This window comes from Ursus maritimus, unplaced genomic scaffold (assembly GCF_017311325.1).
Source record: "Ursus maritimus isolate PB19 unplaced genomic scaffold, ASM1731132v1 scaffold_5, whole genome shotgun sequence".
Taxonomy (NCBI): domain Eukaryota; kingdom Metazoa; phylum Chordata; class Mammalia; order Carnivora; family Ursidae; genus Ursus; species Ursus maritimus.
Window position 1 is genome coordinate 31533074 of NW_024426663.1, and position 13497 is coordinate 31546570.

The window sequence follows — 13497 nt, forward strand, 5'->3', positions numbered from 1 at the left end:
CATACACTAATAATGAAGCAGCAGAAAGAGAAATTTAAAAAAAAATCCCATTTACAACTGCACTAAAACCAATAAAATACCTAGGAATACCGCCTAACCAAGGAGGTGAAAGACTTATACTCTGACAACTATAAAACATTGATAAACTACATGGAAGCCAACACAAATGAAAAGATACTCAACACTGATGGATAAGAAGAACAAATATTGTTAAAATGTCCATACTGCCCAAAGCAATCTACATATTTAATGCAATCCCTATCAAAATGCCAGCAACATTTTCCACAGAACTAGAAATAACAATCCTAAAATGTGTATGGAACCACTAAAGATCCCAAATAGCCAAAGCAGTCTTGAAAAAGAAAAACAAGGCTGGAAGTATCACAATCCCAGATTTCAAGTTATGCTATAAATCTGTTGTAATCAAAACAGTATGGTACTGGCACAAAAACAGAAACATAGATCAATGGAACAGAACAGAGAGCCCAGAAATAAAACCATGTTTATTTGGTCAATTAATCTTTGACAAAGAAGGCAAGCATATGGAAGGGAAAAAGTCTCTTCAACAAATGGTTTTTGGGAAAACTGAACATCTACCTGCAAAAGAATGAAACTGGACCATTTTCTTAAACCACACAGGAAAAAAAACTGAAAATTAAGAACCTAAATGTGATGGCTGAGTAATATTCCATTGCATATTTGCAACGATGTGGATGGAACTAGAGGGTATTATGCTAAGTGAAATAAGTCAGCCAGAGAAAGACAATTATCATATGATTTCACTCATGTGGAATTTAAGAAACAAAACAGGGGAGCATAGAGGAAAGGAGGGAAAAAGAAAACAAGACGAAATCAGAGAGGGAGACGAACCATAACAGACGCTTAGTCATAGGAAACAGACTGAGGGTTGCTGGAGGGTTGGGGGTTGGAGGATGGGGTAACTGGGTGATGGGCATGAAGGAGGGCACATGATGTAATGAGCACTGGTGTTATATGCAACTGATGAATCACTAAAGTCTACCTCCAAAACTAATAATACACTATATGTTAATTAACTGATTTTAAATTAAAAAAGTGTTTTTTATAAGCTATTCAAATAAAAGGACAGTGAAACTCCATTTGTAAAAAAAAAAAAATGAAGTTTGTATTTTGTCCAGTGTAAGTATTGTTACCCTGGGCTTTTGTTCAGATCCATTTGTGTGGCAAATGCTTCTCCATACCTTCACTTTCAATCTGCATGTATCCTTAGGTTGGAAACAAGTCTCTTATAGGCAGCATATAGATGAGTCTAGTTTTTTAATCCATTTTGACACCCTCTGTCTTTTGATAAATGTTTTAGTCCATTTACATTCAAAGTAATTATTAATAGATATGTATTTATTTCCATTTTGTTATTGTTTTATGGTTGTTTTTGTAGTTCTTTGTTCCTTCTCTTGTTCCCTTCTCTCACAATTGATTGGCTTTCTTTAGTGATATACTTGGATTCCAGTCTCTTTATTTTTTATATATCTGTTACTGGTTTTTGATTTTTGGTTACCATTATGCTTGTATATAGTATCTTCTTTATATAGCAGTCTGTATTAAGTTGTGGTTGCTTAAGTTTGAACCCATTCTTTATTCCTCTCCCCCTGTGTTTTAGGTATATGGTGTCATACTTTACATCTTTTTATTTTATGAGTCCCTTGACTGATTTTTACAGATATACTTATTTTTACTGTGTTCGTGCTTCCTACTTTTCTTACTCTTCCTTATGGTCTTTTGTTTCCACTCAGAGTTACCTTTAACATTTCTCGTAGGACTGGTTTAGTGTTGATAAATTCCTTTAACTTTTGTTTGTCTGGGAAACTCTTTCTCTCTCCTTCTTTTACAAAAGATAGCCTTGCTGGATAGAGTATTCTTGGCTGTGGGTTTTTTTCCTTTCTACACTTAAGTATATCATGCCACTGTCTTCTGGTCTGCAGAGTCTCTGCTGAAAAGTCTGCTGATAGTCTTACGTGGTTTTCCTGGTTCATAACTGTTTTCTTTATTCTTGCTGCTTTTAAAATTCTCCATCACTACTTTTTGCCATTTTAATTACTATATGTCTTGGTGTGTACCTCTTTGAGTTGAGTTTGTTGGCGGATCTCTGTGCCTCATGGGTCTGGATTTCTGTTTCCTTTCCTAGATTCAGGAAGCTTTCAGCTATTACTTCTTCAAGTAAATCTTCTGCCCCCATTTCTCTCTCTTCTCCTTCTGGGATTCTTATAATATGAATGTTATTATGCTTGATAGTGTTGCCAAGTTCCCTAAATCTATTTTCATTTTGTATTTTGTTCTCTCACCTGTGTGGCTTGATTCTTTCCGTTACTCTGTCCTCCAGGTCACAGAGCCATTCTTCTTCTTCCTGTAATCTACTATTTATTCCATCAAATGTATTTTTATTTTTTATTTTTATTTTTAAAGATTTTTATTTATTTATTCAACAGAGATAGAGGCAGCCAGCGAGAGAGGGAACACAAGCAGGGGGAGTGGGAGAGGAAGAAGCAGGCTCATAGCAGAGGAGCCTGATGTGGGGCTCGATCCCATAATGCCGGGATCACGCCCTGAGCCGGAGGCAGACGCTTAACCGCTGTGCCACCCAGGCGCCCCTCAAATGTATTTTTAATTTCAGTGAAGTTCTTAATCTCTGATTGATTCTTCTTTATGTTTCCTATCTCTTTGTTAAGGGTCTTACTGAGGTCCTCCACTCACTTCTCTAGTCCAGTGAGTATCTTTATGACCATTATTTAAATTCTCTCAGGTACGTTACTTACATCTGTTTCATTTAGCTCTCTTTCTGTGATTTTGTCTTGTTCTTTCATTTGGGACATATTCATCTGTCACCTCATTTTGTCCAACTCTCTGCATCTGTTTCTATGTGTTAGGAAAGGCAGCTACATCTCCTGATCTTGAAAGCAGTGGCTTTATGAAGAAGAGTTCCTGTAGTGCCCTGCAGTGCAGTGTTCTCCAGAACGTGGTGCTTCAGGGGTGTCTTCTGTGTGTGTTGTGTGCACCTTGCTATGGTGGCAGAGCTACGTTTTCCTTTAGTCCAGTTGTCTGCAACGGCTCTATTTATCTGTTGTGGGCAGTATTTGGCCCCTATGTTGTTAGCGGGCCAGTTTGGAGCCACCTTGAGGTTGAGTTGAGTCAGACCAGGCATTTGCCAGAGAGACAGTATCACCAGACTGCAAGGCACTTTCCCTTTGTTGTCCCTTTAGAAGCTTTTGTTAGCAGGCAATGCTTACAGTTAGACCAGCAGTCTGCCCCTAGCCCACTGCTGGGGCTGCATTTGGACTGGTATATGTGGTTTGTCTTCCCTTCTCCTTGGGTCAAGAGTCACTTTGGAGTGGCGCTGGCCTCTGTTGGGGGGCTGCTACTGGGAGTCTTATTGTACCTTTTTGGACGGGCTCTGGAAGAGAGCTTATTGGAGAGGGTAGATCCCCAAAATCACGGGAGCAGGAGGTGTGTTGTTAGCAAGTTAGGTAGCATGTGTCTGCATCCCACTGGTTCCTCCACATGGCCATGTGTTTAGGCTGGGGTGTGGGCAGAGTGTGAAATCGCACTGCCAGCCAGCTCCTTTGTTTCTAGAGAAGTCTCCCAGGGATCTCTGTACCTCTAGCGCATGCTCTGAGATGAATAAACAAATCTCCCTCCCCTATTTCCCAGGTATTTTTCCAACTGCTGCTTCTATGGTGTATCTCTGCAGGCTGTTTTTTTGTGCTGTCTCTTTAAGCGAGGACTGTTTCCTCTCACCATCCCTGCTGAGCCTGCTGCTGATTTCTAGGTTTTAAGTCCCACTGAAAGTCAACCCCTTTGGCTTTCCCCAGCGGGGTTCCCCTTAGCATGGTAGTATGTTTCTCTCCTCTGTCCACATGGAGTTCCTCCCTCCCTGAGAGGGTCCTGCAGGTCTGTTTAGCTCCCCACTGCATCTCTGTCCTTCCTGCCCTCTTCATTGTGGCCTCTTCTCTTTATTTAGCTATGAGTTTGTTCTGACAGTCTTTGGGTCATTTTCTGAATTATTTACACCAATGTGAGTGTTATCTAATTGTATCTGTGGGATGAGGTGAGCTTAGGGTCCTTCTACTCCACCATCTTCCATAGAATTTACTTTGATCTGTGCTTCATATCCAGTATTATTAGTGTGTTATTGTATATCTAGAAGAGAAGTATATAATATTTTCTGCTAGATACTGCTTTTCCATCTTCCACTGTTACTCAGTAACCATGTATTGAGTGCTTCTTTTGACTTTGCTTTCTGCTTGGTGCTATGGGGAATTAGAGGACTGTAAGACTGACTCTGCCCACAACAGACTCAAGCAGTCCAGGATCTCCCCAGGTCAACCCTACCACACCTGTACCTGTAGCTTATTTTATCTCAACTCTACCTTATATATTACCACCTCCATGCCTTTGTTCAAATCAGGAGCCAAAAAGCAAGGGAAAGAACATAAAATATGGAACCAGAAAGTACGAGTTTCAAGGGCAAGTATGTCAATTTTCATGTGTAAAATACCAATTGCAACACCCATTTTACAGGATTATTGTGAGGTCATGATAGTTCAGGGTGTCTGGCACCTACTTGGTGCTTAATATGTATTTTTCTTCACAAATGTTTAATTTCTGGTTCAAGTCCTTTTCCTGTGTGAATCTATCTCATATGACTCTGGTGATCTTAACCAAAGTAATTGTTCCCTCTTAAACATTCATTATTCACTGACTGTATCAGTATTTCTCAATCACTTGCATCCGATGACATTAATAGATCTTCTGAGAAAAAGGATCTTTGTGAACAAAGACGTTTGGAGATACCATATCCTAAAGTCTCCTGAGAGATTTTAGTACACATGTTCTGAGAAGTCTTGCAGTAAAGAAACCTGGTTAACTTGGTTTAACCAAGCACTTTCCTAGCAATTGTGAAAACCCTCCACTGCCTCCTATTTCCCCCGCCCCCAGAAAACTTCTTGTAACACACTGGGCTCTTTTGTTTATGCCATTCATTTGAGTTCATAGAGTGTTTTTGACATTATAAATATTTATTTAATGTCTTATGTATTTATACCTTCAGTCTTCATTTAGAAATTAAGTTCCTTTAGGGCAGAGTCCGATGTATATATTTTATTGCATCTGTGGCCTTGAATTTAGTAGATATAAGTTCTTCAGATAGGAGGACTAGGACTTAAAGAATGACTAGAATCTGGTTCTTGAATTTTTTCTAAATTCCTTTTATCTTTCTGAGCAAATTATATTTTACATTACTAATCAATATATCTTCTTAAGCTTTGTATGCTGTATGTGGAGAAGATAAATGGTGGCATGGTGGAAAGGAGGGGGATAAGAAAATGTTTTTCACTTCTCTTATTCAAATCAGATCAAATCAGAATACCAGAGAGTTTACGGATTATAGTGCATTCTGTCAGAATGGTGTGTCAATGAAAGATGAATTTGATTTTTAGAAATAGCCAAAAGTCATTGAAACCCATTCTATTATTTAAGGTCAAGCAAATTAAAAGTGTTTTTTTTTTAAGATTTTATTTATTTGAGAGAGTGCACACGTGCGCACATGAGTAGGGACAAGGGCAGAGGGAAAGAATATCCAAGCAGACTCCACTGAGATCAGAACCTGAGCTGAAACCAAGAGTCAGATGCTTAACCGACTGAGCCACCCAGGCTTCCAGCACATTAACAGTTTTTAATCGTAAAAAAAAAAAAAAATGTTCAGTGTCTTCAAAGTACTGAGACTTTTTGAATGGCTTATAAATGGTTTTTGAAAGCGACTTCAAAAGAGGAGCCTAATAATATTTTGCGCATTTGAAAAATTATAAGAACAGGTTTATATAACCTGTAAAGATGATGTTTCTGAAAAGTAATAGTCATTTAGAAATACAAGTTTTGTGTTATGTGTTTAAATTAACCATAATTCAGAACCACTGATTTATAGCTAAGGCCTGTAATATTTATATAGAGCTATGTCTTTAATTTTCTTCTTTTTCCCTCTGATCTTTTTTCCTTTGGCCTTTTTACTTCACAGTTACATAGTGATACAGAGGTGGGAAATAAAATGAAGGTGAAACTACACGAATTTTATTCTTAATTAATGATTTTTATAAAATTCAATAATGATTTTTAAATTTTATTTATTTATTTATTTACTTATTTAATTTATTTTTAAGTAGGCTATGCACCCAGCGTGGAGCCCAATGCAGGGCTTGAACTCATGACCCTGAGATCAAGACGTGAACTGAGATCAAGAGTCGGATGCTTAACTGACTAAGCCACCCAGGCACTCCAGTAGTGATTTTAGGCAAAGGAGAATTTTACAGTCATTAACTGCAGCAAAGTTTTGAGATGAGCTACTAATCAACTACTCATGCCATCTCTGCCTCTTCTCTTTGCACAAATAATTTAAACTTAGCTGAATAGATAATTGGCATCTATAATTATGACCCAACTAATTTTACTCTTGGTCCACTGTGAGTGTTAGCCATGTATTCAAAGTTCATTAATAATTTGGTATAGGAGATTAATAAAGAGTATTTTTATTTATGGAAGGGGAAGAATATTGATAAAACTTTTTCAGTGGTAATTTACCAAGATGATAAACTAGAAAACTATGAAGTTTTAATTTTAATTTTTGGCATATGCTGTAATGATGGAATTTCTGTTTGGAATACACAGGAACTAAGCACAGACAGTGACTCTCCTGAAATTAGCTTTCTCTCAGGTACTACTACTAAAGTATCTGATGTGGTGGCTGTAAAGGAGAAAACGTTAATAGAGCCAGAGAAGATCTTAGCAGTACCAAACCAGTTTTCTCAGTCTGGAAAGGAAGCCACATTGACCATGAATTCTGAAGAAACCAAGGATGAAGAAAGTTCTCTTAAAACTTTTGTGTCTGCCTTAGAAAGGTTACTCACATCACCAGAAATCACTCAGGAGGAAAGACTGTTTGAAATAATGAGTGATTTTGAACCTGAAGAATTGGCCAACCCATCGAGCAACTCTCCAAGTTCCATATCCACATCTTTGACATGTCACAGAGATTTGCTAGAAAGCACAAAGGATGATGCATTGCCAACTGAGTTGTTAGCAGCCCTAAACACATTATCAGAGGGCAACGTGGGACCTTTCTGTCACAGAAAAGAGGGAGGCAGCAGTCTAAGTGCTGGAAGTAAATATTCAGGAGTGGAGCCCAAGATGTCTCAGACCAGTGAAGATTGTACACAAATAACAGAGGTAAATTTTGAGTCTCTTTGTTCTCCTCCACCCTCAGCAAGATTCCGAGTTAGGGGAGCTGCAGGACAAGTATCTTTCACTGCAGCATGTGAGTGCAAGTGTGAGTCTATGATTTTGCCTTTTATAGTAACCTTTGCCAAGTCTTCATTGCCCATAGATTTTATTTTAAATTCAAATCTTCTTTCCAAATATCAACACTCAGAAGATGCTTTTTGAGTTCAAAGCATAAAATGATCTTTCTAGAGATTCCCGGAGTAGAGTTTTCAAGGGATTTAAATGTTGAAATAGATAAGTTTCTCATCAAAGACCTGAGACTTATCATTAGATTGCTTGTATTTAGGAAGGAAATAATTATCTACCAGATTTTTTCCTGTTAGCTCAGAAAATCACTGTGCCTACCTGGGTGCAGAGTAAAGATGAGATATACTCCACATTAATTTTTAGCTGAGGATAGAATATATGCGGTTGAGCTGCCAGGAGAGGGAAAAGGTCATGCCTGGCTTCAGCAGAACTATGCAGTCTATGTTTGAGGCTACTGTCAGGTAGCACAGTTCCTGGGGTTTAGAATTCCTGCAGTATTATGCCTGGAGACCCTGCAGTGGGCTACCACTAGCCAAGTCTGTCTTTTACGTTGACAATTTTTTTTTCCTTTTTAAAGGAATCTTATTATTTTTCTGACTACAATAGTAATACACCCTCATTATAAAAAAAAAATCAAACAGTACAGCAATATACATAATAATATAATAAGAAAAAGTCCCCCACAATTCCACATTTCAGAGATAATCACTATTAACAGTTTAGTGTATCTGTCTCCAATTTTTTCTATGCAAATTCTATATAAGTTTATTTTATATAAATGAGACTGAATTATACATAATGCTTTGCAACTTTTAAAAATATTTTTTTATGAAAGTATAATTGACATTTTGCAACTTGTTTTTTAACAATACACCTTGGTTATCTGTGTCAGTGAATGTAGCATACTACTTAGATCTTTATATTTGCTGAATATTATTCCACTATATGGATATTTTGTGTGTGTGTGTATGTACATATATTATATAAAATATAATTGATTTAACTAATTCACTAATGATGGTCATTTGAATTCTTTCTTTTCTTTTTTTTCTTTGGCTATTATCAGGCTACTTTTATGAACATCCCTGGGACAATTTGAATAACACATTACTAAGCTCATGTTGAAAAATACATACCTGGCATAATACTGCATGCAATTCTCATAGAAAACATCTCAAAGCAGACATAACAAAACTAAAAAAATCCAGAAAAAGGAAAACTAATCATGGGGTTAGGGCATAAAGATTAAATTAAACATTCCAGTATTCTAATCTGAAAAGAGGTATATAAGTAAAATGTAGGAGATTATAATTGATTGGTATTAATAGAGTGAGCATGAATTTAGCAAGTGTTCAAAAAAAACAAACCCTTTTAAAAGTAAAAAAGAGATTGATTTAGAAAAAATTGAATACGCTTTTACTCAGTCATATTAAAGTTAGGGAACTTGTTAGGCTAAAAAGCTTTGCAAGCTGGATATATGAATAAGTTCAAGAAAAGTTTACATGATATGTGTAAAAACACATATATCTTCATGAAAGTTAAATCTATAATGGATTATTAAGGGGAAGTTAGAGCCATTCATGATATACTGGTAACCTTTTAAAATCAATGTAATGGAGGTTATATATATATATACAATCTTGTCCCACAAAATATTACTTGCAAATATTACTTGCTGCTGTCAAACAACAAGCACTGGGCTGAATAGAACATTAATCTGGTCTAGTATGACATTTCTGCTGTTTTTTGTTGTTGTTGTTGTGTGGATTGGGCTTTTTGCATACTTTATTTCGTAATATTCTCACAGTAGCTCTGAAAGGAAAGCATTCTTTTTTTAATAATAATTTTTATTATATTATGTTAGTCACTGTGCAGTACATCTCTAGTTTTTGATGTAAAGTTCCATGATTCATTACTTCTGCTGTTTTTATATGTCTCTCATCATTTTTTGCTGCCTATTTCCTGTGAAGTTAAAGTATCCAGAGTAACTATAGTTTTTGCCCTTGAATTTTAAGGATGAATATTGATAATAATAATTTTTACTTCTGCTCTTCTTGTTTTAGCCTTTTAAATTTGCATTGGCTTTTATTATATTATTAAATTTTCATTATGTGGCCTGTGGGTTTTTGTACTTTCATCTTATAAGAGGCATTTTTGTGTAATCAAAGGACAAGATAAAACTTAATTTCTTCTCATTTTAAATTTTTTGCATTGTTACAGTTAATTGTGTATTTACATCTTATTACAGACTCTAGAAGATCCAAGTCCATTTGGGTTGCAAACTTTGGTTCATCAAAATGTCACCTCTTGTGATCCACTAAATAATAAGGGAAATTCAAATTCGGTGGAAAAGAAATCTGATCAGAACACTCCATGTGTGTTAAGGAGATCATCCAGACTGAAAGCAGGCAGAGATGCAAAGCACACAGATAACGTGTGTAAGATGCCAGAAAAGATTTTACCAATGATACTTGTCAGTGAGGATCAAACAAATAATAACTCTTCAAGTAAGAATTTCAGGTATACTCCCAAATTATGTCTTTCTCTTTATATATACTACAGACCTTATAGATAATTCTGTGCTTGGGACACTAGAGCCTATGTACAGTTACCCCTAAGTGAGGAACTTTATTTTTTAATGTTGTTGCCTTATTTACTGTACAGTTATTTTTTTTAACCCAGAAAACTCTTCTACTTTAAAAAAAAAAAAAAGAGTAAAGGGAGATTTGTTGGATTTCAGCCTAATGCTAATTTCCATTCTTTCTTTTTAAAATTAAGTTTAGTTATAGTTAGCATCCGTCATCACACAGTTATAAAATTTTCTTTTCTTGTCATAAGAATTTCTAAGATTTACTCTCTCAACAGCTTTCAACCATGCAATACAGTATTGTTAACTACAGTTACCATACTGCACGTTTCATCCCCAGGACTTACTTACCTTATAAGTGGAAGTTTGCGTTTTTTGATCACTTTCACCCATTTTACCCACTCCCCATCCCACTGCCTCTGGAAACCACCAATCTGTTCTCTGTACCTCTGAGTTTGAGTTGTTTTTTTTTTTTTTTTTGGTTCCACATATAAATGAGATCGTACAGTATTTGTCTTTCTCTGTCTGACTTATTTCACTTAGCAAAATGCCCTTTAGGTCCTTTCACACTTTTTAAAAAAATTTTATTTTATTATGTAATGTTAGTCACCATACAGTACATCATTAGTTTTTGATGTGTTCCGTGATTCATTGTTTGCATATAACACCCAGTGCTCCATGCAATACGTGCCCTCCTTAATACCCATCACCAGGCTAACCCATCCCCCCACTCCCCTCCCCTCTGAAACCCTCAGTTTGTTTCCCGTAGTCCGTAGTCTTGCATGGCTCATCTCCCCATCTGATTTCCCCCCTTCATTTTTCCCTTCCTTCTCCTAATGTCCTCTATGTTATTCCTTATGTTCCACATATAAGTGAAACCATATGATAATTGTCTTTCTCTGCTTGACTTATTTCACTTAGCATAATCCCCTCCAGTTCCATCCATGTCAATACAAATGGTGGGTATTCATCCTTTCTGATGGCTGAAGTCCTCAGTTTGTTTCTCATAGTCCATAGTCTCTCATGTTTCATTCCCCCTTCTGATTACCCCCCCTTTCTTTATCCCTTTCTTCCCCTACCGATCATCCTAGTTCTTATGTTCCATAGATGAGAGAAATCATATGATAGTTGTCTTTCTCTGCTTGACTTATTTCACTTAGCATTATCTCCTCCAGTGCCGTCCATGTTGCAGCAAATGTTGAGAATTCGTTCTTTCTGATAGCTGAGTAATATTCCATCGTATATATGGACCACAACTTCTTAATCCAGTCATCTGTTGAAGGGCATCTCGGCTCCTTCCACAATTTAGCTATTGTGGACATTGCTGCTATGAACATTAGGGTGCATATGGCCCTTCTCTTCACTATGTCTGTATCTTTGGGGTAAATACCCAGTAGTGCAATGGCTGGATCATAGGGTAGCTCAATTTTTAACTTTTTAAGGGACCTCCACACTGTTTTCCAGAGTGGCTGTACCAACTTGCATTCCCACCAACAATGTAGGAGGGATCCCCTTTCTCCACATCCTCTCCAACAATTGTTGTTTCTTGCCTTGTCTATTTTTGCCATTCTAACTGGCGTAAGGTGGTATCTCAGTGTGGTTTTGATTTGAATTTCCTTGATGGCTAATGATTTTGAACATTTTTTCATGTGTCTGTTAGCCATTTGTATGTCTTCATTGGAAAAGTGTCTGTTCATATCTTCTGCCCATTTTTTGATTTGTTTATTTGTTTCTCGTGTATTGAGTTTGATAAATTCTTTATAGGTCTTAGATACCAGTCCTTTATCTGTAGCTTCATTTGCAAGTATCTTCTCCCATTCCATGGGTTGCCTCTTTGTTTTGTTGACTGTTTCCTTTGCTGTGCAGAAGCTTTTTATCTTGATGAAGTTCCAAAGGTTCATTTTTGCTTTTGTTTCCCTTGCCTTTGGAAACGTATTTGAAAGAAGTTGCTGTGACTGATGTTGAAGAGGTTACTGACTATGTTCTCTTCTAGGATTTTGATGGATTTCTGTCTCACATTAAGCTCTTTCATCCATTTAGTGTTTATCTTTGTGTATGGTGTAAGAGAATGGTCGAGTTTCATTCTTGTACATAGCTGTCCAATTTTCCCAGCACCATTTATTAAAGAGACTGTCTTTTTTCCATTGGATATTTTTTCCTTTTTTGTCGAAGATTAGTTGACCATAGAGTTGGGGGTCCATTTCTAGGCTCTCTATTCTGTTCCATTGATCTATGTGTCTGTTTTTGTGCCAGTACCGTGCTGTCTTGGTGATCACAACTTTGTAATATAGCCTGAAATCAGGCAATGTGATGCCTCCAGCTTTGTTTTTCTTTTTTAACATTTCCTTGACGATTTGGGGTCTTTTCTGGTTCCATACAAATTTTAGGATTATTTGTTCCAGCACTTTGAAAAATGCCATGGTATTTTCATCGGGATGGCGTTGAAAGTATAGATTGCTCTGGGCAGCATAGACATTTTAACAGTGTTTATTCTTCCGATCCATGAGCATGGAATGTTTTTCCTTCTTTCTGTGTCTTTTTCAATGTCTTTCATAAGTGTTCTATAGTTTCTAGAGTATCGATCCTTTACCTCTTTGGTCAGGTTTATTCCAAGGTATCTTATGGTTTTTGTTGCTATTGTAAATGGAATCGCTTCCCTAATTTCTCTTTCTACAGTTACATTGTTAGTGTGTAGGAAAGCAGCTGATTTCTGTGCATTGATTTTGTATCCTGCCTCATTACTGAATTGTTGTATGAGTTCTAGTAATTTGGGGGTAGAGTCTTTTGGGTTTTCCACATAAAGTATCATGTCATCTGCGAAGAGAGAGAGTTTGACTTCTTCTTTGCCAATTTGAATACCTTTTATTTCTTTTTGTTGTCTGATTGCTATTGCTAGGACTTCTAGTACTATGTTGAACAATAGTGGTGAGAGTGGGCATCCTTGTCGTGTTCCTGATCTTAAGGGAAAGGCTTTCAGCTTTTCCCCATTGAGAATGATATTCGCTATGGGCTTTTCATAGATGGTTTTTATGAGATTGAGAAATGTACCCTCTATTCCTACACTCTGAAGGGTTTTAATCAGGAAAGGATGCTGTATTTTCTCAAATGCTTTTTCTCCAACAGTTGAGGGGATCGTATGGTTCTTGTCTATTCTCTTGTTAATGTGTTCTGTTACATTGATTGATTTGCAAATGTTGAACCACCCTTGCATCCCAGGAATAAATCCCACCTGGTCATGATGGATAATCCTTTTAATGTACTGTTGGATTCTGTTAGCCAGAATCTTGTTGAGAATTTTGGCATCTATATTCATCAGGGATATTGGTCTGTAATTCTCCTTTTTGATGGGGTCTTTGCCTGGTTGGGGATCAAGGTAATACTGGCCTCATAAAATGAGTTTGGAAGTTTTCCTTCTGTTTCTATTTTTTGAAACAGCTTCAGAAGAACAGGTATTATTTCTTCTTTGAATGTTTGGTAGAATTCCCCTGGGAATCCATCAGGCCCTAGACTTGTTTTTCGGGAAGTTTTTGATCACTGCTTCAATTTCGTTACTGGTTATTGGTCTGTTCAGATTGTCA

At 36.8% G+C, this 13497-nt stretch overlaps 1 protein-coding gene across 1 annotated transcript in view; it reads left to right on the forward strand.

Annotated features, from left to right (window-relative positions):
- ANKRD31 (ankyrin repeat domain 31) overlaps nt 1-13497 on the forward strand; it is a 171513-nt gene that overhangs the window by 31206 nt on the left and 126810 nt on the right. Inside the window, exons 7-8 of the mRNA XM_040622182.1 lie at nt 6694-7251; nt 9581-9852. Of these exons, the coding sequence (XP_040478116.1) occupies nt 6694-7251; nt 9581-9852 (830 nt within the window). The remainder of the gene's footprint in view (nt 1-6693; nt 7252-9580; nt 9853-13497) is intronic.